Below are 27,355 nucleotides of genomic sequence, written 5' to 3' on the forward strand. Positions count from 1 at the left end.
TAGAAATGTTTGTCTTAATTTGAAAAAATACTTACTGTGAACTACAGATTACAATCACAGAATTTTTAAGTATAATATTCTTGTGTGTTTTCTTTGCCTAATCAAAATTATTTCAGATTCTCTTTCAGTTTAATTGCTGAAGTTTGGCAGGAAATTAACTGTCCTGCCTGTCTTTGTTACAGAATACAGTCGTTTTGAAGCTAAAATCCATGATTTACGGGAGCAGATGATGAACAGTAGCATTAGTTCAGGATCAGGATCTTTGCGAACTAGCCAGAAGAGATCCCTCTATGTCAGGTAATCATCTTTTTCATGGCACTGTTGCTGTGTTTTGCTGCTTTCCTGTAGACTTACTATTTTGGTATTTGTGTTTTCATACAATTATTTACTAAGTATTAATAAATGGATACTTATATGCAAACATAATAAAAATAAAATTTTATTTAGACTGATTAATGTAATATAGCTGAACAAGAAGTAATATCCCTGAGAACCCTATATGAACTTTGAAAGAGCTGTTCTGTTATTTGCTTTCTGTCCTTTGATTTGAGAAACATGATGATCCTTCAGCAAAAACATATATTTCTTCTTTAGGTCAGTGTATGTGAAGTCTTAAGAACTTGCTTAGTTCAATTTGTGTTTTTGTGACATTAGTCCTCATAGTGTCTCTTGTTCAGTACTTGAATTCAGATTTATAGCCTCCTCTTTCTTAGGGTTTGACAGATTTCCATCTTATTTCCTTCAGCTTACTTTAGTTGTTTTCTCAGCTTTATTATGAAACCTTATTTCTTGATCCAGTTGAATTTTTTTATGGACTATTTTCCCATAGTAACCAAGAGAGAAAATGCAAAGTGAATTAACTGAGTATACCTCTTTAATTTATTCATACCAAGTTAAACAGAAAGGAGGCTGAAAGGAAGTGGAAACATAAGAGCATGAAGCAGATGAAAAAAATAGGTGGTTTCACAGGGAAATTATGGCAGGGTATAGCTTATTAATGTGTCACTCAACTCCTGCATTGGTTATCATGTACTGATAAAGCATAACGTTGCAAGTATGGAACATGGGTATAAAGACTGCATTTTTAAAAGTAAATTGGTTTTTGAGTTCCCCAAATCATCTTATCTCTGGATTGAATCAGGCCCAGCAGTATCCTCTTGGTAGGGGCCAGAATGTTTCAATAGAGCAGGTAAGCTTACAAGTAGTTCTGGTATTTGGGTTAAACATGATTTATAATATTGCTTTACCTCCTAAAAGTGAGCAGGCTCAGGTGCTGTTGACTTTTCCCATCCAAAGCAGATAGTGTTTTCTTCATGGTCTGGTCTGTCTACTGAGCTATGAGAAAGGAAGCAAATCTTGCACAAAGCAGTTCCCTGAGTAATTGTGCCAGTGCTGAGAAAATCATGGTCCTTTGTAACTATTTCTGAATGCTTGACACAAATGTAGCTAAGTACTCTTAGGGCTTCTTTTTACCTCCACTTTACAGGTAGTTTCTCTGTTTTGAACTATTGTTTCATTAGCTGGATTCTGTTTTCTGAGATCTGAGCCTACTTTTCTTTTCTACTTCTGTTTGCCTTAAATATTTTGGGGGTCAAAATTCAAATATTTAAAAATAAATGCCTTAAATACTAAGGGTAGGTTCTTGGTACCACAGTTATCCATATATTTGAATTTCCACAGGTAGGTAGGTGTACATATGGATATTGTGCCAAGATTTTGGTTCCCATAATCTGAAGATTTGTTGCTTTAGCTCTCATCATATAACTAAGACTAAACAATTCTAAATGCTTTTATTTTGCTTGATTGGCTATAGCCTAATTAGGTTCTAAACTGCTTGTGGTCGTGTTCACACATCTGATCTTTTGACCCACTGAACAAGCATTTTATCTTTGTATAGCTTTTATTCTATTGGTGGAAGTTGTTGAGCTTTTGACTTTGCCAGCTGCTGCAGAACTGACAGCCTTATCCAGGCTGTTGGCAGAAGCCTTGTGGGGTCTGGTTTCATTGAAGGTTTTTGAAGGCTCAATAATCAGTGTTCGTATAACTCAGTACAAACATCTAAAATGCAAAAATTCTCCAGCAAAAGTACTTTTCTACCCACATCTCTTTGCAGAAGGCACTACTAGGGCTTTTGGGATCTGCTTGTCTCATTGCACCAAAAGTTGCCGAAGACTGGGAGGCAACTTCATGTACAGAAAGGGTTCACATCTGTTCTGTCTGGATTCTGATGTAATTTTGACCCCATTGAAGTAACTTCTATGAATATTTTTCACATTGCTACATACTGACAGAAAATGTTAGTTACCCACTTTTTTTCCATTTAATAAGTCACTCTGGTGTAGTCATACTGTATTTTTAATTGTAGCAATTCAAAGCCAATTTTAATAACTTCAGTTATCTTTTTTCAGTAGTGCTGGGTTTTGGATGTGCCTTAAAGGATGCCAGTTATGTAACAAAATGCTGAATTGAATGTTAACTCCAACAGTAAAATATAGGCATTTCAGGCAATTCAACAGTTTATAGGCATTCAATCACAATTGCAGTAAAGCTATTAAATAAAAATACCCTGAAAATCATCTCTGATGCTTTCTCAAAATCATGGTAACAAATTAGGAAATAAAATCAGATACATCATTGTATCCCTGTAAGCATGGTATCTTTAAGATTAGTCTGCCTGCAAACAGCATTTTTTGGTATTATGTAATATTAAGGAAAAGGCAATTGTGTTTGCCTGAAAATACAATTTGGAGTAAAATGGCAGATTCTTCTTTGTAATTGTATGTATATATATAAAAAAAAATGATACACAGCAATTTAGGAAACAGCCCTTGGAGGACAATACAAATGCAGCAATTCAGCAGCAGCTGACTCTCCATTTGCATGTCCTACTATCCCTCCACACCACCCCCCTGTCCCCAGCTGATTCAGATGTACCGATGTGTCTTCTCTTATTTTGCTTTATATTTCTTCTGGTCTTTATTCTGAGGCAGGTTCTCTCATAACAACATTTTTGGGTTTGCATCTGATCTATATCTATATATAGATATATATGCTCATCTGGAGATTCAAAAAGCACATGTGAGATACCTTCATGGCATCAAGTTTCTGTGATAATACATGGAGAGAGAGTAAATCTGTTCCATATTTAATCTCATCTTCTGTGGCAAGTCTCAGTCTGCAATGTGTGTAGCATTCAAAATCAAAAAAATTCTTTTACCTTAGTGCATTTTTCTGATCAGCACAATACATTCCAAATTCAAACAATGGTGCTGATTTGTGCTTAAATCAGAGCAAAAAATGGTTATGTCTCTAAGTTGAAGAAATGTAGCAGTTTTAAAATCACTAAGGAATTTTAAATAAATCCTTTGGAAAAATAAGATCTGCTATTAGCAGCTGGCTAAGTGTACTTGCCTGCAGTTTAATTGGGCCATCTCTATGGTATTCTCACAGTTCAAACATTAAGTTTCAAACAATTTCCCCAAAAACTCAGAAAAAGAAAACCTCCTTTACAAGCTGATCTTAATTTATTGTGAAATGGTAAAATTAATTCATATTTAATGAAATTAAACATAGAGATGCTTTGCTGCAGGAATTCCTGGTTGCTTTGTTTGTTGAAGAAATGCTTCAGTAAAACTTGGTCAATGGTCTGTGATACTGAAAGTAATGAGTATGGCGGGTGAAAAGATATTCTGGAAAATTTGACAGTGTTACACAGCCATTACATTTTTGGCCTTGAAAGATGAACACTCAGGAAATATGCCACCTAATTTCAGTTTCTCTAGACTTGTGGATGAAGGAGCTGAGTTACGCTTTTTAGTGCTCTTTAGTTCCTGAGTGATACAAAATGAAATAAAAGGGAGGACTTGGTGCTTTTCTCTAGAAAATAATTTTTAGGACTTCCCATTTAAATTTAAATAGAACTTGACACTATCATGAGTCTGCATTCAAAGCAGTAGTTGATCAGGATTACTAAATTTATTTTTAAGTTAATTTGTGTTTATATCTTAAAATAAGTCAATGTATACATGGCATTTTTAATCTGTAATGAAAGTCTCCATGAAGGAAATTAATAGAAGCAGTATTTTTCATATTCCAGCTTGTAGATAAAGGCATGATCTGGGCTGTGAAGTGAGTTCTTGGTTGATGATGTGCCAGGCATACAGGAAAAGCCATGCTAAAAACTTGAAATCAAAAGGAATTTTTTAATTCTCTTGCTTCTGAGGTAATTTATAGCAGTTCCTGGTATTCCTATAAATGTTAACTGCATAGTTGTGTTACTGTTGTGTGATGCCCTGAACGATCTTTTTATAAAATTATCTTCATCAACTTTGACTTTTTTGCCCAATAAAATTATTTTTCTTGAAGTGACTTCACCAGAGGAAATATTTGATGAAACTGCCTTTCACTGTGCAAAACCTGCTCTGTACAACCATTTATTTGGTTGGAAAAGCACATGTTGGTAATAATGACTTTATCCATTTCTGCTGCCACTTAACTCCTGGGCATTTTTTCTCATGCAGTCAACATATATGTTAATGCTGTTAGACCAAGCTCCCAGCTTTTATAAATTTATATGCAAACTCAAAAATAGAAGTTAAAAGTGGAGCTGGTAGAAATCATTGCGTGAATGCTAACAAGAAATCTCAGGAAATAAATGTCACGATGCATGTAATTCATTCAGTGAAAATGTATACGACTTGAATCTGCGTTGAAAGTACATACTGGATTATGTGTGGTTTATTTTGAGATATTAAATGATATTTGTCCAGAGTGTTTCTTGAACAAATGTGCAGAATAAATGTAGAGGAATAATTACTTCCTATCTGTATAATTTTCTTACCTGCAATATTTTTGCTATTTCAAAGAAAAAAAATGGCTCTGGATAAAAATGGCTCTGGGAAAAAGTAATCAGGATATCTTAAGTATGCTGTGGAATTAACCCTGAAGATCTTATGGATCTTACTATGAAGGTTGCACTTCTAAGGAAGGTGATATTTCAACCTCTGAGCTATTTCAAAATTCAAAGTCTAGATTTGGTTATAAACTTAAAGATATTGCAGATTTAAGACTCTTTGTATGAGAAGAGCAAATATTTTGAAGCCATTTAATAATTTCTGTCTTTTTTTAGACATTCGAAAAATCATTACTAAAACCTTTAATCTAATAGGAAATATTTTTTTGTATTTTATAGCCCAAGAAAGGCATGGTGTCACAAATAACTCTGGTTTTGCAATAGATGCTGAAGGTGAATTGGTCTGACAATATTTGAATTTTTTCCCTGTAAACAATTTATTATTGGTTATGAACAAATACAGTTTGCTCAGTGCTTCAGGAAGGCAAAATTCACAAAGCTGAAGTACAATATAGAGCAAACAGGTTTTGACTTACACGGGTTAAAAATTTCTGTGATATTAAAAATCTAGCAGAAAAATGTATGCGAGACCAGTGTTTGGGATGAAGAAACAAGCTGAATTTGGACAAGGAAAGTGTCGCCCTTTTAAATCATCACACTGTAATCTGTTGGTACTACTTTGGCTTGGTATCAAGTAAGTTGAATTCAGGTATTGTTCAGAAAGTGCAGCACTGACAACACACAAGCTGGCAGATTAAATAATGATGAGGATTTTTTGGACTGTGTCATACAAGCACTTATTTCACATAGGTGAGGGTTCATGAACTATTTTCAGATGTAAAAGAAGAGTCCTTTAGAAGGCAGAACCTTAGCAGTATCTCCTCAGCTGTGTCAGGGAGAAGCATACTTCACATATCTTCATTTCCTCAGGGAACTTGTCCAGGTAGAAAATGTTCCAAAAGGCAGAAAAGATATGACCTGTAAACCAGAGCAGTTCCATAGTGTGGTGGACAATGTGCTTTTCCAGACGACTGTGCTTTCTTAGGCAAAAAGGGCAATGGGAGTCAGTTGCATAAACCAATCTTGCTGCCAAGAGAGAATGTTAATAAAACTGTAGTCACACAGCTGCCGTTCAGGTATTGTGAGTACCTATTATTTGAAAACAGGCTTACCTTAGGAAAAAGGATGAGATTCTTTTGAAATGGTCAGGAATTTCCTAAAAGAATGTCCATAAGGTTCTCTGCCTTTGGGTACTGTGGTAGCAAAGTGGTGACCAGATCGTATTTCTAAGTTGGGTTTTTTCCTGTGGGCCAGACACTGACTTTAAAATAAAAGACCATGCTAAACTGTACTAAATTACTAAATAATTTCAATTTATAGCTTGATATGAAACAGTGTACATTACAGAACTTTATATAGTGCTGTATGCTTTAAATAATTGCTTGTCTTTTTTACCCTAGGCTGACATGTAACTTGCTCTGTGCAAAGTACTTATTGAATTGCAGGTGGTGTCTTCTGTAGAGCTTTTGTAAAGCCCTAGAAGTTTGCTTTGGATGAAGTTTTTCTCATTCATTAAAGCTTAGAAGTGTGTGGGGGTACTGTACTACACATTCTGTGTGCATGGGAGAGTGTATTCAGCCTTCTTGTAAACACCTGTCAGAATGATGCAATCATTTATGAATAGCATAGGCAGCTTGCGTAATATTCCATGCTATTCATACTCTCCTGGCTTTTTCTTGCTTTTTTCTATGTTTAATTTTTTTCTTTTCAATGTAGAGCTCTTTTTGATTATGACAAGACTAAGGATAGTGGCCTTCCAAGTCAAGGATTGAACTTCAAATTTGGCGATATTCTCCATGTCATTAATGCTTCTGATGATGAATGGTGGCAAGCGCGGCAGGTAACTCCAGATGGAGAGAGTGATGAAATTGGAGTTATCCCAAGCAAACGGAGGTATGTCATACTTTATTGCCTTGGAGATGTCTGCCATTAAACATCTGATCTGATTAATACATATTTTGTCTTTGTTAATTTTTCTCTTTGTTGTTAATTCTGTGCCAGATCAGCCACTTGTTTGATTTTTTTTTTTTTTTAAATAATCTGTAGTAGGATTCTCATTTACTCAATGAGAAATTTTTTCAAACCCTATTTAGCCTTAGGAGTTGTTTACTGAGGTTAATATAGGTGGTCCACACCCACCCTCTCTGTTCTCACTGTAAGGAAGTTGTGGGTTTAATAACATTATATGTGGGCTTAATATCAGTTTAATAATCATTTATGTATGAAAAGGTGCAAAGTATGAATGAATTTTATTCAAGTCATGACACTATCATGAATTCTTTCTACCCAGAACCTTGAAAACTGGAAAACTGTTCTTTGGTAGCCAGAGCCAATGGAGATGAGGTTTTTGTTGGCGTACTGGAGACTCAAATAAGATTTTAGGTGCTCTGAATCTTAATATCTGCTATTGGCTGATAATTGAGGCTCTTCACTTACTGTGTCATGTTTCCTCTTTGCACTCTGTGTGTTTATTGAACATGTATAGCCACAAAATACTCCCAATACTCTCACAGCTCATCACTTGAGAAATAACAGCTTTCCATTAGCAGGCTTCCATTTTCTGAATGTCTCATAAGCAATAAAATGTGTAGTACAAAAGGTACAGCAATATGCTTCTGTTGGAACAAGTGGTAACTTGAAGTTCTGGAGTTTTGCTGATTATGACATTTTGTGTGTGTTTTTGTGGTAGAGTTGAGAAAAAGGAACGAGCCCGTTTGAAGACCGTGAAATTCAACTCCAAAACAAGAGGAGATAAAGGGGTGAGTTAATGAAGTGCTAATTACACCTGGCATTGGGAATGGTAACATTTTTCAGTGGTTTTGTGTGTGGAGAATCACTTTAATATTTAAAGACTAAATTCTATCAAATAGAAATGAAATAATTCTGAGCACCAAAGCAGCCTTTAATTGCTAAAACACTGCAAATTTTTTAAAGAATTACTATAGCAATACATATGCTTCTTAATACTGTAATGTGACAGGAGCTGTATATCCTAGCAAAGTATTGAATAGTGACATTTCTAACAGCTCTGCACCATATGTGATTCTGAAATTTGAGAAATAATTCCACAACTTTACTACTTCTACCAGTAGTATGTGATTAGTAATTTCAGGACTTAGGCACATGCATTTTGGATGTAAGAGTTTTCTAAAGTAATAATATATTGTCATTTAAAAAAAATCTGAAATGTGCTTTAAGCCCCTGAGGAAGCTATTTCTTGAATAGTGATTATATTTTTAATTGCACTAATGCTGTAGTTAGTCATTATTGGTTAGTCATTATTGAAAATACCACAAATGCTTTTTAGGAATTTATTTCATTTACAATGTTTACATAACTTCAGAAATCACATACATAAAATATTTAAACTCTTCAGTATTATATCCTGATAGTGTAGGACTGCTAAGTGTAAAGACTCTAAAATTAATATCTGCTACATGACAAAGGTTTCAGTTATTAATGAAATGTCATGTTTTTCCCCTATAAGTATTTTCTTAAAAGGAAATCGATATCTCTACCTATTTTCTGAGTCACAATTTTGGTAGTGCCCTAGAGATTCACTGGATTATTTGCAGTATTTTTTTTTGGTGCACTTGTAGTTTGGTTTTGGAATAAAATGTTATCAACTGACATGGTAATTTGAGTTTGCTTTTTAGAGTTATATAAAGAGAGGCTTAAATACTTCAGATTATTTTCATTACATTAAGTAATCTTTCAGATGTTAGCATGTTCTTTGAAAGATATTTGGATGCTTTTAGTGTGTCTACCACTTAACTGCAAACAGTTAATTACTGATGCGTTTGAAGTAGTGTTGGACAAAAGCAGAGTTAGTTGGTGCACAGTCCCTGTGTACTGAGAGAGCACCAAAGCAATGCATGGAATACTGAGTGGAAAAGCAACTACGCTTGCCATTGATGTAGAACTGCAGTTCTCTTTCTCTACACTTACACTGTTCACAGTCTTTGCTTCAGCTGTAAATGTTTTAACATCAGAGTTTCTCCTTGAAGTATTCCTCCTGTATTTGTAATCATGATACTTTTCCCAGTAAGCTGACTGCACTATACATGTCCTCATGGACAATGTGCCTTCCTGTGTCTGTGTGTGCTAATACTCCATAAACAGGATGAAATACCAGTTTTATACAGTTTATGAAAATTTCTACATTAAGATCTTGAAGAGTAACCTTAGTGATGGCTAACATTAAAATCCATGTAATCCAATTCATTGTAAGGAAAGCGAAAAAATCTGGAGCAAAAATGGTTACATTTTATTCTTGTTTGTTCCTTTGTATACACATTTATCTCATTTTCTGTGCTGCTTCTGATTTAATATATTCCTGCTTATGATGCCTGTGAACGATTGCCAGTGGGCTTATGAAAAATTTAATGCAATTACTATGCATTTTCAACTAATAAGCAAATCCTTCTAGCTTTTTATAATCATGGTATCTTTTAGAAGTAATAGTTTGGCTAATCTTTTACGCAAAATCAGTATAAAATTACTTTTATTTTCTCTCTCTTTTTTTTTTTTTTTGCAATGGAACTGACTCTGACCATTATACGTGCAGTATATAAAATTTTGTATTAGCTCAGGAAGACTTACCATACAGAAAGTTAAAATAATTATTGTGACATATTTTCAAAACTGTAATGAAGTTAATTATGTTTTATGAAGTACGATAAATCAGCTACTCCTTTTATTTTAACTGTACAGATTGCACATTCTCACCACCTCAGCTAAACTGAACCATTTGAGCTTTATTACATTTGTCTCTTTTTACCAAACTGGACTTGCCCAAATGAAACAATTATAGGTGTGAGTCTTTTACTCTTTGAATTTGTGTTACAGTATTTTTCAGTATACAGCAAGGATCTTCTTTGGACATATTTCTTTGTTGTCCTTATTCTCTAGATTACATTACCCTTTGTGGTTGTGAGAAATCATTTGCAGTGACTTGACTTCTGTTAGAGAAGGTCAGGAGGACCATAACGTAAAAATTTGCCTGTGCCAAGTGTGGTTCCTGCAGGCATATGATTAGCTGGAGCCTTGATCTTTTGTCTGTGTGTCAGGTTGATAATTTACCAATTTTTACAGTGGAACAACAGTTTTAGTCGAACACAGATGCAAGGCAATTAAAGGTTTTATGGATTTCCTCCTTGGCACAATATTGTTATTTCCAGAGCTCAATGTCACTGATGGTGCTCCCATGGTACCATGTGCCTCTTTAACACCTTGTAATTTTAAGTAATTTTTGCAAAAACTTTGGTAATGAAAATATTACTGGATGTTTAAGTATCTGCTACTTCCAAGCACGTCTGTACTAAAACAGATGGCCAGAAGGATTTTTAGTCCTGTAGCAGAATGCAGCTTTGGTGTTGCACTGTAGGAAAGGAGCACAACTATAGATATTCTCTTTAGGGAGGTCAAGTACTAGTTTTCAATTGCACCAAAAAATGTGGCCCATCACTTGAAAAACTTTGTCCTGTTTGACCCCTAGTTGTCACTGTAATTCATTCCATACTTAATGCTGGTAGAAAGGATAATATGCCTTTTTGCAACTGTATTGCATATAAAGGAATGTGAGCTCACATTAGCTGAAGAAAGACAAACAATTACTTGAAAGCTAACATGCTCCAAATTTTAGAAACAGTTGTTAATAAAGTCTTGAATGCATGATTTTTTTTTCACAATACCTTTTAAAAGATGTTTCTGTGGTGCTTTTCTTACTTCCTGCTGTACATAAGCTCTGCTTAGCTTAGAAATAAGCTAATACAGCACAGGGTCCCAAGACCAAGTTGGGTGTTTTCCTGTTTTGCCATCCTTTCTATTGCAGTTTTTTTGTGAAACAAATGACAAAAATATGGCAAATTTTATGTCTTTCTAAAACTGGTCAGATGAATCACTCATGCCTAAAGACAGAAGGGAATTTCTTCTGACTTTTAGTTGGCATTAGTTAACTTAGTATTAGCTCTAGTTCTGGGCATAATTGCAATTAAAACATTACTGATTTATTTATACTTCAAGTTTTTCTTTATTGACTTGGAACATCAAATTAGAGGTGCTGTAGTCACATGATGTCTTCAGCAGAAGACATGGCAGATATTACTAAAATATGTGCTAATTACCTATCGAGATAGCTATATAGGAATGAAAATTCATTGACGCTCTCCATCACTTGGACAAGGATCACAGTAATAGTTTATAGTCACATGGATGTAAATGTCTATGTATGTAACTCTAGAAATGTTTATAGTAACTGAGATGCAGTAGTTCTTCAGCAGCATGAACAGTTAATGCCAAAAGTTGCTGAACATGTTCCTTGATATAGAGGGATAGAGGGTTTTTCATGTGGTAGTTATAAATGCACTCTTGAAAAGCATAACTGCCACAATAAACCAATGAAATTAGTTTGTGTCTTTTGAAAGTTAATCTTTGTATTAGATTGCAGACTTGCATAGAACAGAGTAATTCCTTTCAGTGAAATTGCAATGAATTGCAGTAGTAAAACACTGATACAAGTTTCGGAGGGTTTTTTTTAGTTAGTTGGTAACACTGCCTACAATACTTCTGATGTTCTGTTACAATATCAGCTGTTTGCAAAAGCCTCAGCTTGGGTTTGTGTGTTTTTTTTATTTTATTTTTTTTGTTGTTGTTTTTTTTAAGTACTCTAACCCCTAAATGAGATAATATCAGTGGTTTAATTGACTTGGAGTCAATTAAATGTTTACGGTTTGACCATCTTACAGCAGCCTAGTTTTCCACTTTTTTTGAACACTGTGAAATGCAGGTCGGTCTGTATAGGACTAACCAGTTTTCTCTATACTAAGCACTTGAAACATGGAGGATATGAGCATGTCATGATCCCAGTCTATTTCTAATGAGCTGAGAAGATGAGTGTTAAACTGAGATATGCACTGCATGATGTGGTTGTAGGAGTCAGCTTCCACAAAGCTGCTGGTCTGGGCCTTTGTTCACACAGACATTAGACATCCTTTGTTTTGCCCCTCCTTCTCTTCTTCAGCAGTCATTCAATGACAAGCGTAAAAAGAACCTCTTTTCCCGAAAATTTCCCTTCTACAAGAGCAAGGACCAGAGTGAGCAGGAAACCAGTGATATTGACCGTAAGTATGTGGCACTGGATGGAGGAAGCGCAGTAGAAGGGCCTGCTAGACTGCTCTAGGGTGTTACCATGGAGACAGTTTCATGAGCTGCAACAGGCTGAGGAGCTCATGGTGCCAGTGGCAAACCAGTCTACAAAAACAGTGCGAACCTTTGTTTGCTGTTGAAATAAAACTTAGCACAAGAGCACCCCAGTTTGAAATAAACTGGGCAATACTGTTGACCAACTGGAGGAGATAATTGCCTTCCTGTGCTGTCAGTGATGCTTCCCCATTTCTGATTTGGAGGAGAAGGCACAGTATTCATGAAAGTATAATGGAGCTTACCAGCTTCTCAAATCAGTCCTTTAGACTGGTTTTTCAAAGTCATTCATTCTAATTTGATTTTCCTAATGAAGAGAGCTTACTGTGATTTTTACTGTTCTTGCCAGCACTAAAAAAAAATATATATCTTCTCAAAACATAGTTGCATAAATTCGCTAATTCAGACCAGATTCAAAACAATCTCTGTTCTCTGCCATTTGCATTACTGATTGCACTTCATGTGCCAGTCAAGTCAAATTCTATAGACTTTTTTTTTGTCCTGTGATGTTCTAGGAACTGTCTCCCGTCGTAGCGCCAATTTTATATATTACTGACAATTATTTTCTTTGTGATTGTCTTTTTATTGCTTGCCCTCTGGGGACTACTCTGCAGGAGGTCCCTGACGACATGGGATCAAAAGGCCTGAGTAAGTGATCAAAATACTCCCAAGTTATTTTAACCTCCATCTGAAAAATTACTACCTTTTTTTTTTTTTTGACAGATCTCTTTGAGATTGGTGCTCTACTGGTATAAGGAGGTTGACTAAACTGGTTCATAAGTTTTTCCTAGTTTGCAGTCTTTTGGAGTTTTTGCTTTCAGGAACATGTAAAGTTTATGTGACTGTCACATTAGATTTTTTTTGCTGTTGTTGTTGTTTTCAGAAGCTTGCCAGTGCTTTCTTGTTTTCCCTTAACAGTACTATGTTTTTAATTTGGTGATTATTGTTTAATGTTACTTATATTTTGTCCTCGTATTTTTATTTTAAAATAACCTTATGGCTTTTTACAGTAATAGTACAACCACTGCTGTGCTACTTTAACTAGTAACAGTTTTCATTCCTCTTTCTAGGCAACTGATGGTTACAGCTACTTAAAGCAAACAAAACTTTTCATTAACAAATGCCATGGGAGTTTTTCTATCTGACTTGAACTCTAATGATGCTTTTAGACCAGGTGGAGGGATGATAGGGGTGACTTGAAGCATTTTTTGTATTTCTATTTGAGTCCAGTAAGATTCAAAAGTTGCTGCATACTCTTAGCAGATCTGTTTGTCTGTAAACACCCCACCACTAAATGTATTAAAATGACAAATAAAAAAAGGCCAAGACCTTGTGTCCATCACTGATATTAAATACATCTACTGCTAGGCACTTATGCAACAGGAAAAGGAGGCTCTAAAAGGATGTGGCTAAGGGTCATTAAGAACAGCATTTCTTCCCAAAGTGTAACTGTAAGGCACAGTGTTTGTGAAATCACTTATAAGGGCCAGTGTACTTCTGTACCTGTCCTCAATCATGCTTTTTTCAATTCTGAAATGGCTAGTTTCAAAGGAATTCTTGGTCTAGACCAGAAGACTTTAGCACCTGTTAAGACCTTATGGTTTAGAACACAAGATCATAAGCAGCTTTTGTGTCTTTATGATCATAGCTAGTTTGAACAATGTAATATGGTCCAGAAATATCTCTAGATGATTCTGTTCCGTAAAAAATTGGTTTCTTGTCTGTTTGACAGAACAGACTTTTTAAAACTGCCTTACCACACCTAATGCAAGTTGTGTCACATGGTACGCTGTATTTCCTCTAATATAATCCAGTATTTTCTCTACAAGAGATGAAATGTAATCAGTCATTTGCCTCCACAAAAGTTGAAATTCATAATCCCACAAGTTTTACACAACAAAATTCATCCTGAAGTGAAAACTTAAGAATTGCAGGGTTACATGTGAATTATGAATTAGTGTATTTTTTGTAATCTTATTTTATGTGCTATTTAATGTTTTTCTTTTTATTAACATCAATTCCTTTCATATGAAATTAAGCTTGATCCTGAGAGCTATGAGAAGTACGTTAAAACTTTTATATGCAGTATGTATTGATTTCAGCACATTGATATGAGCATTGTCTTTCATCTTGATTATTTTTTGTCAATTTTCTTTCTGTTTGACTCATGCCATTGGTGTATGTTCCTTATTTTTTTTCCATTGTGTTGCAATTTCAGAGCATGTAACCTCTAATGCCAGCGATAGTGAAAGTAGTTACCGTAAGTGTGTTTAAGTTCTTTATTTATTCAGAACCTTTGTTTTGTAGCTCTTTCTTTGGTTTTGTTTGTCTGTCTTTTCTGGGTATTTACATGTTGAATAGAACTTCCCAGTCAGCTTCAAGTGTTTGTGTTTTTGGTGGAGTACTGCAAATTGTTCCATGTCTTTGTTTGTAAAAAAGTCCCAAGAATCACTGCCAACCTCCTTTATAGATATTCTTATTTTCTGTGATTGTTTTTAGTTCAGCCTAATTTGAATCTACTCTTTTTTTTTTTTTAAATTACACAAGCTAGCTAGATCTGTTAAATTTAAATGTAAAGTTAATGCTGACAAATATAATTATGTGTAGCTGAGTCTTAATACTGGAAGTGTAACCAAACTGTGTAATCTGTTAAATAATGCCGTAGCTACCTAAAGTTTTTCACAACTGATACTCAGATTTAATATGTATATACTTCAGTGAAAATACAGATAAGCAAACATGTATTTACCCTTGCTTTCAGCTCATTTATTTTGTCAAGTGTGGGTGCTTAGTATGAACTGTCTTCAAAGCATACGACACACATTCAGTGCTGGAGTCAGTTTTGATAAAGCAGCATGCTAGGTCTCTCCCTCTCTCTCTCTCTCCCTCTCTCTCTCTCTCCCTCTCTCTCTCTCTCCCTCTCTCTCTCTCTCTCTCTGAAGACATAGTGTCTTCTAAACCACACTCAGTTTGCTTTTACTGCTAGCAAAAGCTCCAGTAGTGTGTACTATTACCCGAGCTGCAGTAGCACTCCATGCTCATGGTGGGTAATAGGCTGCATGGTACTGCTCTACTGTGCTTTGACATGCCTTAAACCAGAGCAAGAACTTGAATCCCACTATTCATTTGCAGTAAAAACCTGCCCAATAAGGTTGCAATCTAGACCTGGAAGCCACAATAGACCAGAGCAGGACCATAGGAAAGTGAAGGATTTGAAGAGAAACATGAAAAGAAGGAAAAGTGAAAGTCATACAGTGGTTTGCTGCTCAGCTTCTGGCTGCCTGCTGTGTAATGGGCACTGCAGAAATGTGTAATTTATGTCAGGGTAAAAAGGAAGGTGGTTCATTAACAGATAAAGTTGTTTGGCTGTAGATCTTTTCAGAGGTGATGAGCCACATATTTTCTTCCACATGATGACACTGAAGGAGAGAATGTATATACATGTATGCAAAAGGCTGGTGGTGTTGCAGATTGTAATTGAAAAGAAACCAATTGAGGGAGGCATCTGTGTTCCCTGAGAATAACACAGAATTGAGCACATATGGAAATTGCCTTTGACAAACAGAAATATTAATCATTTTTAATGACACACCATTAAAACTCTCTAACCATGTCTGTTCCGTATTAAATTTGCTGCTTCCCTGTCTTCACTCACTTCCAAGGTTTTTCTGAGAGCTTGCTTTATTTACATTTAAGGCTCATTATTGGTACTACTAGTTAGTATTTTACTTTATTGTTACTTGAGAAGCCATGATTTTATTATGAATGCCATGGATTTGTTTATCTCGATGTGTAATTCTGAGCACGTTTTATTAAAATATTACTTTAATTTCTTCTTCCTGCTGTCTAATATGAAAGTTATCTTGATTACAGATGAGTACGGTTGTTCAAAAGGTTCATTTTATTAATACTAATTTTTCCAACGTATTGAAAAGCAGTGACAATATATACTTTTTACCCTCAATCAGGGGATGCTTTTTACTTGTTCTTATCTCTTTAGTAGCTTGCATAACTAAATAACTAGTTCATACTCTTTGACCTTATAGTAATGTGTCTTCTCCAAAGAAGTATCTAATTCTATGTGAGCTGGATCTTTCATAGATGAGTTGATAGTTGGTGGTTCCCCATTCCTGCCTCTAGCCTAAAAAGGGTTCCGAAAGTATATACTGTCCTTCTAAAATCCATTTGCATGAGTAACTTTTTGAGACAGTAAAATGTACAGGTTGCATGGTTTTTTGTCTGTCTTTAGGTATTCCTCACTTGCAACAATTTAGGAAATTAAAGTCTTCCTTTAGTTATTGCTGTAGGACAATTTGAATACAAATTTACTGCAAAATAAGAGAAATATTTTGTTACTAAATGATAACATTTAGATTTAAAATATCAGTGGCATTTGCTTTGAAATAGAGAATAGATATATAGAAGCACTATATGCATTTATAAAAGCCTTCATTTGCCTTCTGTTTCTACATAAACTGTGGTGTAGCCTTGGTATGTTACCTTCCCTTTTTTAAGTATGGCTTATGAACATCAAAGAATGTTCCAGAATTAGACTAGTGAAATATTGGAGAACTTTATTTTCTTCAATTCAAAGTAATGTCGTTTTTAATTTGAGCTTGTGTCTTTAGAATTATAAATTCTCTGCTGTCACAGTTATTTTTTAGTTATTTCATTGGAAGAAACTTTACTCAGAGATACCATGTTAGACTAGAAGTAATCTTTTAGAGAGACAGCAACTGAGGTATATTTCAAATGCTTTCACTAACATTTAAAAAGCCTACAGCTGTCAAAGTTTAAGATTCAATTATTTTAGTTTCATTCACTGCTAATGTGCTTCCTGGAGCTGAGAACAATCCAAAGCATTCTTTGCTTTCAACTTTGTCCTCAAAAATTAATTGATAAAATAGTAGTTACTTAGAATATACAGTCATAGCTTTTTTTGGTAGAATTAGACTGGCTGAAAATGTTTATATAAATGCCAGTAAAGTTAATGGAATATCTGTACACCTTGACATAAATGGTTGCCAGCCATGTATAAATGTGGAAATATTGTTATTGTAAAAACATAACAGCTGGCTTCAGAGTATGGAGAGCATTGCCGAGGCAGGTGGCATTGCTCTAGCAGTGAATGACAGCATGCATGCATTGCATCAGGGTACGTGGGGAACAGCATCTCAGCAATGCCTGAAAATTCTTCTTGTGCTTGATGTCAGCTTGACATGCCAGCGTACACCAGGAAATTTTTTCTACTGTATGTGTCTTATGCTTTAAAGCTCGGTGTTTGGCTTAGCTTTGTGAGTTTTATAATTCATTGCTCTCAAAAGATGTCCTTCATCAGTATCATTGTAATGCATATTGCTGAGCAGTGTCTGTATCATCACAGTCCATGGAATTGCTCAATTGAAATACGTTGCTGTAGGAAAAAAATACATTGATATGTCTTTGCATTTACATTTTAGGTGGCCAGGAGGAATATGTGTTGTCATACGAACCAGTCAATCAACAAGAAGGTTTGTAGATCTTGTTCACTATAAAATAATCTGAATTGCTAGAATGCTTTGCATGCCCTTATGTACTAAGCACCAGGATAAACTTCTTCACCCTTTTCCACTTGTAACTTACTGTTATTCAAATGAATAAATCATAAAGGCATAAATTATTAAGTAGAATCTCTAAATTATTTAGTGCAGAATCCAAATGTATGCTACTTCAATAATTTCTTGTGTGGTTTATATTGTGGAAAGAAAATATAGTATGCCTAATAGCTTTGTCAGTGAGAACCTCATAAATTATAGTTTCTTCTGTTTCATATTGCTTTAACATTCTCACTTTTTCTGTCACAGCAGAAAGTGTGTGAATAAATCCTTTGTCTATTTAGAGACATTTCAACTGAAGTTGGTAAACAGTCTCCCATTTCTGTATGTTTTTCTTATATGGCTAATTTGGTTAATAATTGCCAAGGGATTTTTTCCAGAAAAAAGTAAAATTTAAAAAGTAAAATTTAAATGAAGATGAAAATCAGTAGGAGAAGATATTTTCTCACACTTGCATTTAAAGAATTGTTTTTTACTGATTTCCAGTGGAATGGTCTTGATTGTGATTCACTCTGTGAATATAGACACAGAATTTTCAGTGTTCCAAATCACTAGCACAGGTGCTACCAGTTGATTTACATTATTTGATTAATAGTTCATATACTTATAAATTGTTCTGATGAAAGGAAAGTCCTTTCTTAGAATAAGAATACTTATTTGTTACCTCTCAAATAAGCTGGCAGTCAAAGTAAATATACATCACGTATTAACAGCAGTTTTGGTACCAAGATTTCATGTCTGGCTTCCTGCAGTTACTGGTGTGGCCAAGTTGTTTTTAATAGCACTGTGGCACATTTACCTGTATAGACTTTGCACTCTGACTTGATAATCATGGCACAAGGGCCCCAATTTATCTTTCAGAAATCTTCCAGAAGTAGTAAAAATTGTTATACAAGGCTAATAGAGACTGGATTATTTATATAATATAATTTGAAAAAGTATAAGATGCCAAATAAAATTATGAATGAGAAATTTGAATTAAGACCCTACTAGAAACTGGGAATTGCTGTAGCCCCCTTTGATGTAAAGTAAGTTATGCCTAAAGTAGAAAACTGGATTTTGTGTCCCTCAGGAGACAAACTCCTCTCCAAACAGGAGCAACTGCTGGTCTGTGTGTGCCCCCTCACCAGAGGGGCTCACAAAGGGAGGAACAACAAAGACATTTGTTACTTACTAAGTTAAAAGATATTGGATTCAAGATATTCCTCTTATGAATATTGTAATACAGTAGAAAGGAAATAGCTCTGAGTCAAATTAAAATATATTTAATAGGCCAGACTGTGATTAATTGGTGCTTATTTGTGCAGACAGATTGAACCTAAAATTAAAACTTGTACTGCTGAAATTGCATGATCATGGCAACATACTTAGGCATTATTGTCTTAATGGTTCTTACAGTGTGATTACACATAATCTGCTTAAACTTAATTTTCAAGCGAAATCCCTCTATTATAAACACTTAAACTACTTTTAAAAGGTACTGCGCTTAATTTTGTAAGCGTGTTAATAGTTATAGAAACTATTTATATTTGAGTTGTTTTGTATGTGAGTGTTTAATTGTGTTCTTGGAGGAAAAGGAGCTTTCTCCCAACACAGACACAGAATTTTATGAACTGTGCTGCTGCTTAGGTGCCTCTTTGAATTGAAAAGGTTTTCAAACCACCGCCCTTTTCTTTCTCCATTAGAATTTAAGATATTAATCTGTGAAAAGGGATTTTTTTTTTCCCCCAAAGGCTTCATTTTCACATTTTCAATCACTGAGAATGGTGATTTGAAAGTAAAAGTCTATTGTCTTACTATGACTATGGTATTAACTGACTGATGTTCTTCAACATGTATTTATTCTCTTTAGAAGTATATATTCTTTTAAGTATAAAAATCATTGCTATATGAGAGAGCTTATTTTGATGAACTCTTAAAGCTAACAATCGTATGAAATATAACTGACATTATTCCTTTATATTTATCAGTCAGTTACACTCGACCTGTGATTGTTTTGGGACCCATGAAAGACAGAATAAATGATGATCTGATCTCAGAATTTCCAGACAAATTTGGCTCATGTGTTCCACGTAAGTCTCAGCAAATACTAAAGTAATTTTAGATGCTATTCTTCTCTTCATTTTGTCATAGACATCCTCTGTATGTTGGATTTTAAAAAAAGTTAATACATTGTTTAAACTTCATAGACCTATCTTAATATTGTCAATCTCTTTGTGACAATTTTACAGTATAAATGGGAGACTTTTTGGATATTTTATTAGAGAAAAAAGGCACTTTTTTGTTTTGCTTTAAAAACTACTGGTTTATATTTAAAGATACTACTAGACCAAAACGAGATTACGAGGTGGATGGACGTGATTACCATTTTGTCACTTCTCGAGAGCAAATGGAGAAGGATATTCAGGATCACAAATTCATTGAAGCTGGCCAGTACAATAATCATCTTTATGGAACAAGTGTCCAATCAGTGCGAGAAGTTGCAGAAAAGGTAAATCAGTGCCACTTCCTTTCGTTCACTGAGGTGATTATCTGCCTGTGCTGACAGGGAAAAAGAGAAGAATTGCAAGAAGCCATTAGGAACATTCTGACTTCTAGAGGAATTTGTATAAAACTAGAAACAAAGTGTATTGTCACAGAAGCATTTAGGGAAGTAATGAAGCTTTGGAATAATGAAAGCATCATGATTAAATTGTGGGAAAAGAGCAACCAGAGTGTGCCCTCTAATTTAAAGAGACTATAGATGAAATAATTGGAATTATAGGCTAATTAGCCTAGCTCACATACACAGATCATTAGCTAATTAAGAGTAGTGCTGGTGGAGTTAATTAATATGATGATCCTTTTGACATAGATCTCTGCAGAAAAAAACTTGCAAAAATGTTATTCTTTGTGCTCCTCGTGGTTTTAGCTATCAAAAGGAAGAGAGTAAATGTAAATAATTCAATTTTTAAAGGTTTTTTTTTTTCCATAACTACCCACATATTTTGAAGATTGACCTTACTGTTTCTATCCCAAAATTATTTGAATTGCCTATTTCTTGCAAATTCTAATTATTTCTGAAGTCTTACTGAAGCTGACTTGATCTGTCTGAAAAAAAACAGTGGGGAAAGTGTCTTTCTAAGAGTAAGGTGCTTGTCTTAAAGAAAATATTTTGGTGAAGATTTTTTGTAGATGTTCCATGTTGAGTTTGATGACTGTTGTTCTGCTGCTTACAAATCCAGTGCATTTACAGTAGCCAATGTTACCTGATCTCTATGAGAGAAGGACCAGCTGTTTTCTACGTGGGAATCACAAATTCACAAGAATTCACAAATTCACTGTCAGTCTGGACATGCAGAGGTTAAGTGTGGGTAGTAACCCATGTGCCACAGGGCTGTAGTTTAGTCCTCTGGAAAACTCTGTGTACCATTTTGACCAAATGGATGAGTATTGCTATTTCTGGCAACTGAATTTGCTAGAAGCAAAACCAGGGCAAACAGTGAGATTCTGTGTTCAAGTGTTGTTTTCTTCTTCTCTGTTTGTCGCCCTATGGAATGGAACCTGGCCTCATGGGATATAGTGAGAAAAGGAAAGAAAAGAATATTAATTACAGAATTGTTCAAGTAAATGAACAGTACTTTGTATGGGAGGCTGAACAAAGCTGTGAAACTATCATATGTGGTAAAATGATGAAATTATTGAACAGCTTAAACATTATAAATCTGTTGGCAGTCGCTTTATTTGGTAGCACAAATACAATCCTTCAGCTCCATCCTGGAGCTGAAATTGGCTCTGTTATTTTATCTGTTTGGATTAGTAAGGTACAAAACTGCTATGCATCTTTCATAAATGGATGCAAAGAACAAAGTATTACCAGATGTGTCCATGCAGCTAAATTTCTTGCACAGGCACCATGGGACTTTGTGTAGATGCAGCAATTTCTCATTTGCAGCTAACATTATTTTTCTGGGAAACAATGGCCTATCCTTCAGAATTTTACTTCAAAATCATGACTGCATTGACAGGGCTGCAAACTGGTTGATCTGGAACAACTCCCATCCTTGTATTATTCTCCATCTGGCTGAAAAGATGAGTCTTTTCAGTGGGTTTTATTGCTGGGATACAAAAGGTGATTTCCAGGTTTTCTACAATCAGTTTAGGAGGAGACAGAACTGAATTGACTGCTATTACCCCAAAAGAACCAGAAACAGTATTCTTAAAATAGCCTTCAATTGTGTTTATTTGCCCATACTTCCAGCTGATCCCTGTCTCTCTCATTTCCTTACGCACAATGGACACAGCTAAAGATGCTTTCTGATGTTGTTGTTCAGTTATAGAAGGCACTGGTTGCTGTGCTGTGCTTCTCAATCAGATGCACTGCAAGAAGGGAACTAAATTATATAAAATAATATTCTAAACGCACTGTTCAAAGAGCAAATGGCTTCCCTTTCATGGATGAAAACATGATTGTATTACAATGTACTTGTGTTTCTTTTCTTGTCTTTCAAATGTTCACTTGAAAAGAATTTTCATATCCTCTTTCCTTTGGAATCTTCAGCAGTTTGCAGATCTCTGTGTCTTGAGGCCACAGTTAATGCACATTCATTGTTGATTTGGAATAAACTGTCACAGTTATATCCCATAAGGTCCAGCACAGATACTGTGCTGGCTCTCTAGCCCTCCACCCTTTGGCTCCTGGCATAAGTTGTTGTGTCCAACACAGCAAATAGTGTTTTATTTGAAAAATAGAAAAGGACCAAGTAATGCTCTTAATTCTCAGTTCTTGGAGCATTTAAAGATGTGGACAGATCAGTACATGTAAAATACTCTGCTAGGACATACAGATACCTCTTTAAAATGTTACCAGTTGGGATGCATACCCATGGGAAACAGCTATCATCAGCTGAAAGCAAACAGACATATATACTGTTTGCGTGGGAAGAACACTTCTCTTTAAAAATTCCTGAAATAAAATTCTGATTTTCTTGGGAAAGAGAACAAATGCAAGCGATCCTAGTTATTTCTTCTCCCAGGAAACAGAAGCATGTCAGTAATTTCAGACATTGCTCCAGGAATGATCTCCCAGGATTTCAGGAATGGTGTTGTATGATATGAGTAGCCTTTGATTATATGGTACTTGTGGGTTTGTGTCCTGGCCCGCAGATTTCTGCAATTCATGATGGTCTCCTGCTAAAGAAAAAGCTTTTCTTAATGTACTCACCCAGAAGTGGTTTTCTGTTCCTCTTCCCCTGTACCCTTCTAAAATGACAGTAGGCAAAATTAATCCTATGCTACTCAGAAAGGAATTAAATAAAAATGTGTGAGGTGGAAATGAGCATATCTGAGATGAAAGGAGTTGAGAACAGGAACAGCTTGAGATGATGCTGGAAAATTCTTTATAGTGGGGGAATAGAGAGGGGGAGGAAAGCAGCCTTACCACACTGTCTTCCAGCTGCCCAAGAAATGGTGAAGTTGTATTTGTTTCTCAAGAGATGAATGATAAATCAACACGATTAAATTGCATTCACCATCTCCAATGTGGTATTTCTACTGGCTGGTACCTGGACGAGGAGAGGGCTCGTGTGCAGTTCCACCTGAAAATGGTGGCATATTTCCCTGCCAGCAGGGGTGGGCACTCCCTCAGGTATGCCAGTTAAGTCATCTGGCTCCTATCTAAATTGCATCTGTGACATGGCCACCTCCCTAAAGCGTCCTCAAATTAGTACTGAAACAAAGTAAAATAAAGAATTTTGGTGGTGTGGTTGAAGTCCAGCTGTTCCACTCTGCGATTCAGCATTGCTGATTAGGCTGCAACCTGTGCTGGAGGAAGAAAGGAAAGAAGAAGGGTCAGGGACATCTCAACTGATTTGTGATCCAGTAGAAGAGACTGGGGAACCTTGTGCCAAAGTGGTGAAATCACAGTATCATTGATGCAAATATTCTAATTTTCTTTGTTTCAGTGGAGACATATTTTCTCTTCTAAATTATTATGCTATGCTGCTTGTGACTTAAACTTTGCTTAGTGCCATTTTCCCTTCTCTCTCACTTTTTTAGGGTAAACATTGCATTCTTGATGTTTCTGGTAATGCGATCAAAAGGTTGCAGATTGCCCAGCTGTACCCAATCTCCATTTTTATTAAACCCAAAACAGTGGAAAATATCATGTGAGTAAAAGTAAAGTACTTCAGGCTAAACTGTTTGAGACTGTTGTATTTGAAAAGCCAGCTACAAATTATATGCAGACAATTGTAATGTTTCCATTTAAAATAATATCTAATTCCCAGAGATGAATTTTTAGGGACTTTAAGATGGGGCTTCTAATCCAAATTAAAGTGCTTGCAAACAAATGTCTTTGTGTTAAATTCCATGCAACATAATACCAGAACAGCTCATTTCCACTACAGTCCTTGCTTGGTGTCTTTAGGGTTTAATCCTTTTATTAGGATTAATACTCAAACAAGAGTTGAAAACTTTAAAGACTCCAAGTATTTGATAGTGGTTTATAAAAGGTATAATGTTTTCACTTTCAGGGAAATGAATAAACGCTTAACAGAAGAGCAAGCCAGGAAGACATTTGAGAGAGCCATGAAACTGGAGCAAGAATTCACTGAACACTTCACAGGTGTGTTTTGCTTGTGATTGCTCACTTGCCAGAGCTGAAATTTTATTGCTTGCTGTAAAAATACTACTTGCCTAACCACTGAGATAGTGAGCTTTGTTTTTCAGGTGATCTGTGATTTCTTTGAGGTACAGAGCCAGCTTAGTATCTCTACGCTGATTTCACTTTGATCAATTAATTTAATATAAAAATATAAAAAAATACTGGGAGCTTAATTTAGGTTTTAAAAACTCTAAGACTTTCTCCCATTTTCTTGGGTATTGAAATGCAGATGTTTACTTTGTTGTTGTCTTGTACAATTAAAGCTTTTATTTGCAGACCTGAAATTGCTCAGCAAAGATGCTAGTAGGAAATTGTTAATTACCTTTTTTTTTTTTTTTTCTTAATTGGGAAGATGATCAATCATAATGGTAAATGAAGCTTCTGAAAATTGAACACTGCAGCATTATGGTACTTAGGGAATAAAATTTGTGCTTGCCATGGGCCTTACTGTAACAGCAAGGGATGCAGTCACTCAAACTGTGCTCATTCTTTGCATTGTGGCTTCTAACATGGGGAGGTTGGTCAAGTCATGACCTTCAGGAGCCCAGAAATGAACCCTCCCTATTCCCATTCTGACAGACAACTGTTCCTTTCCTTTCCCCTATATCCTCTTCTGCAGTGTTTTTGTGTTTGCTGCCCCATTCATTTATTTTCTGTGACATGACTTTTGCCCAGTTCTTCTTGCACACCTTGAGTGGGCACAGCTGTGAATGCAGCAGTCTGCTCCAGCTGGCCAGAGACACAGGATGGGCTGGTGCCTTCACAGAGAAGGAAGACAGAGGAGCCAGTAAATTCCCTGCCCAGTCTTCCTGCTGCCTTGTTCTCTGCATTTTGTGCTACACAGTTGTCAGTTTATCCCAAGACTGTACCTTGCTCTTCCCATAGCTCTCCATCTATCTGCACCCAGAAAGTCATGGAACTCTCAACATATCTTGAAAATTCCTCCTATTATAGAGTCCCCTACCAAACAGTTTGCAAATGTGTCCAGTTTGTTGTTCAGAAAATGAATGAGTTTATTTTAATCATAATCAGTTTTAAATAGTAGCTGGTATTACCCCAGGATGTCTCAGGGCATTATATAGGACACTTCTCCAAGAAATTAAGGGACTTAAATTATCATGTTTCAAAAACCTGAAAGACTTTTTGAGTGCTCAAGTGTCTAGATCCATGATTTTTCTTCAGGGTATAAGGCTTGTTGACAAAGGAAGATGGTCAGACTTCTCTCCTTGATAATCCCGTTCAAGCCAGAAATTCTTTTCTGAATCTGTTTGAGATACTTGAAGCCATTACAGATCTCAATTACAATTTGGAGGCTGCCACCCATGTGAGTCGGGTGATAAAACAGAAAGTGTGAGTGTTCCCTAAAGACTTACACTTTACACTGAAGCACGTGAAATGCGCATCCTTTTTCAGCTTTGAAGTTACTGAGGTTTGGAAGAGGTGTGGTTGAACTCAGCTGGAGAGAAGATGCTGAAGCTTATGGCCTATTTGCCATGCAAAGACATTTCTAATTCTTTCTAATGCACTTTTGTGCTGTGAACATTATACTTAGCCTATAACAATGGAGCAGCCTCCTCTCACAGGCAGTACAGCAGCACATGGGGAGAAGGATTTTAAGAGATAAGAATGGAATGGTAGGAATAAAAGGGAACTAATTTGCATGAAAGCAAAGCTCTGAAGCAGCAGTACTCTATTAATGCACAGAACAGTGAGTCTGACCTGCCTCCAAAACTGTCTTTCATGCTAAACTTTACTTCTTGGATTATTGACACTGAGATTGTGACACTAATTAAAAAGAAGTTGCTGTCTCACAGTGATTGCTCTTCCAGGCTGAAGTGTTGGTAAGAACAGCACAAACTTCATTTTCGCCAGACTATACTTTATTCTGCTATGTCAGAACACATCCATATTGGCTCATTTCTAATTAATTTCTAGCCTTGGCAAAAATACATCAACTAACATGACAGGAATGATGACAGATTGCACTTTTAACTGTATAAGGAAGTCTCTTGTCTATAAAACTTGAATCTGTTGTCTGGACAACAAACTCCATGAGTTCCTCCTTTTTTTAAAGGAAAAGGTAGAGCTAGGTAGACATCTCAAGATCAGCCAGCCTTGCTGTACAGCTTCAGGGTCGAGCTGAGGAGTTCACCAGTCTGTGAGGACACAGCCCTGCCCTTTCTTGCTTTGTGTTGGAAAGACAAATGAAAGTTGGGCCAAAAAGAATACTGGAGGATGTGAATTGACTCAGGCAAATTGGAACATGTGGCTAGGAAAAGGTTAAGAAACTCATTAGTTTTATGTATATACTTGGTAGGACAGTGGAAGCCACTTTCTGTTCCCAAGGTAGTACTCTGTGGATCCTGCAGTTCCACTCTGTGCTTCACTCCAGCACAGAAACCAGGAATGTCCATGGGAGTCTCTGATTCCTTCAGCAGTCAGAAAATCTTCTGCCACTCTGAGGGGAAGGAGCAGCTTGGTGTGGAGCAGTCTGGTTTCTGCACAGAACCAGAGGGATGATTGCTGATTGCCACATTATGTTTTGCAGCTATTGTCCAGGGAGACACTTTGGAAGAAATCTACAACCAAGTGAAACAGATCATAGAGGAACAGTCTGGTCCTTACATCTGGGTTCCAGCAAAGGAAAAATTATGAAAACAGATTTTTATTTTTCATTTTCTAACTGACATCACCTACTACATCTGACGACTCTTAAGCCCTTCCAGTGGAGCCTGCCTCTAGTTCTTTCCAGCGTGGTTCATACCCTAACCATCACATTCTGCAGTTCCCATAATGCTTTACATTTGGTGTCTCTCTTAGTTTAAATAATTTGTATTATTGTGTGCTGTTGGTTTGCCATTTTTCAAACATGACAGTGGAATGGCCTGACCAGCTATTAGTTTAGGGTGGGGGTGGGAGGGAATTGCTTGGTAAAATTCCTTAATGTTTAAGGGAAAGTAACTTTCAAAGATTTTTCGAAAAAGCTTTATAGACATTCTTTTAAAA

General features: G+C 35.9%; 1 protein-coding gene across 19 annotated transcripts in view; it reads left to right on the forward strand.

Moving 5' to 3' along the window:
- DLG1 (discs large MAGUK scaffold protein 1) overlaps positions 1-27,127 on the forward strand; it is a 146,437-nt gene extending 119,310 nt beyond the window's left edge. For 5 of the 19 annotated variants that reach the window (XM_062499552.1, XM_062499553.1, XM_062499555.1 and 2 more), the window contains 11 exons: positions 183-297; positions 6,629-6,805; positions 7,602-7,671; positions 11,934-12,033; positions 14,331-14,372; positions 17,572-17,622; positions 19,677-19,778; positions 20,025-20,197; positions 23,743-23,852; positions 24,219-24,310; positions 26,898-27,127. In XM_062499552.1, the coding sequence (XP_062355536.1) occupies positions 183-297; positions 6,629-6,805; positions 7,602-7,671; positions 11,934-12,033; positions 14,331-14,372; positions 17,572-17,622; positions 19,677-19,778; positions 20,025-20,197; positions 23,743-23,852; positions 24,219-24,310; positions 26,898-27,004 (1,139 nt within the window). In that variant the 3' untranslated portion in view covers positions 27,005-27,127. Of the gene's footprint in view, positions 1-182; positions 298-6,628; positions 6,806-7,601; positions 7,672-11,933; positions 12,034-12,726; positions 12,761-14,330; positions 14,373-15,970; positions 16,007-17,571; positions 17,623-19,676; positions 19,779-20,024; positions 20,198-23,742; positions 23,853-24,218; positions 24,311-26,897 lie in introns of all 19 variants that reach the window. The other 14 variants (XM_062499557.1, XM_062499563.1, XM_062499565.1 and 11 more) reach the window with 4 other exon arrangements.
- The last annotated feature ends 228 nt before the right edge of the window (positions 27,128-27,355 follow it).

This window comes from Cinclus cinclus, chromosome 10 (assembly GCF_963662255.1).
Source record: "Cinclus cinclus chromosome 10, bCinCin1.1, whole genome shotgun sequence".
In the NCBI taxonomy this organism is placed as follows: domain Eukaryota; kingdom Metazoa; phylum Chordata; class Aves; order Passeriformes; family Cinclidae; genus Cinclus; species Cinclus cinclus.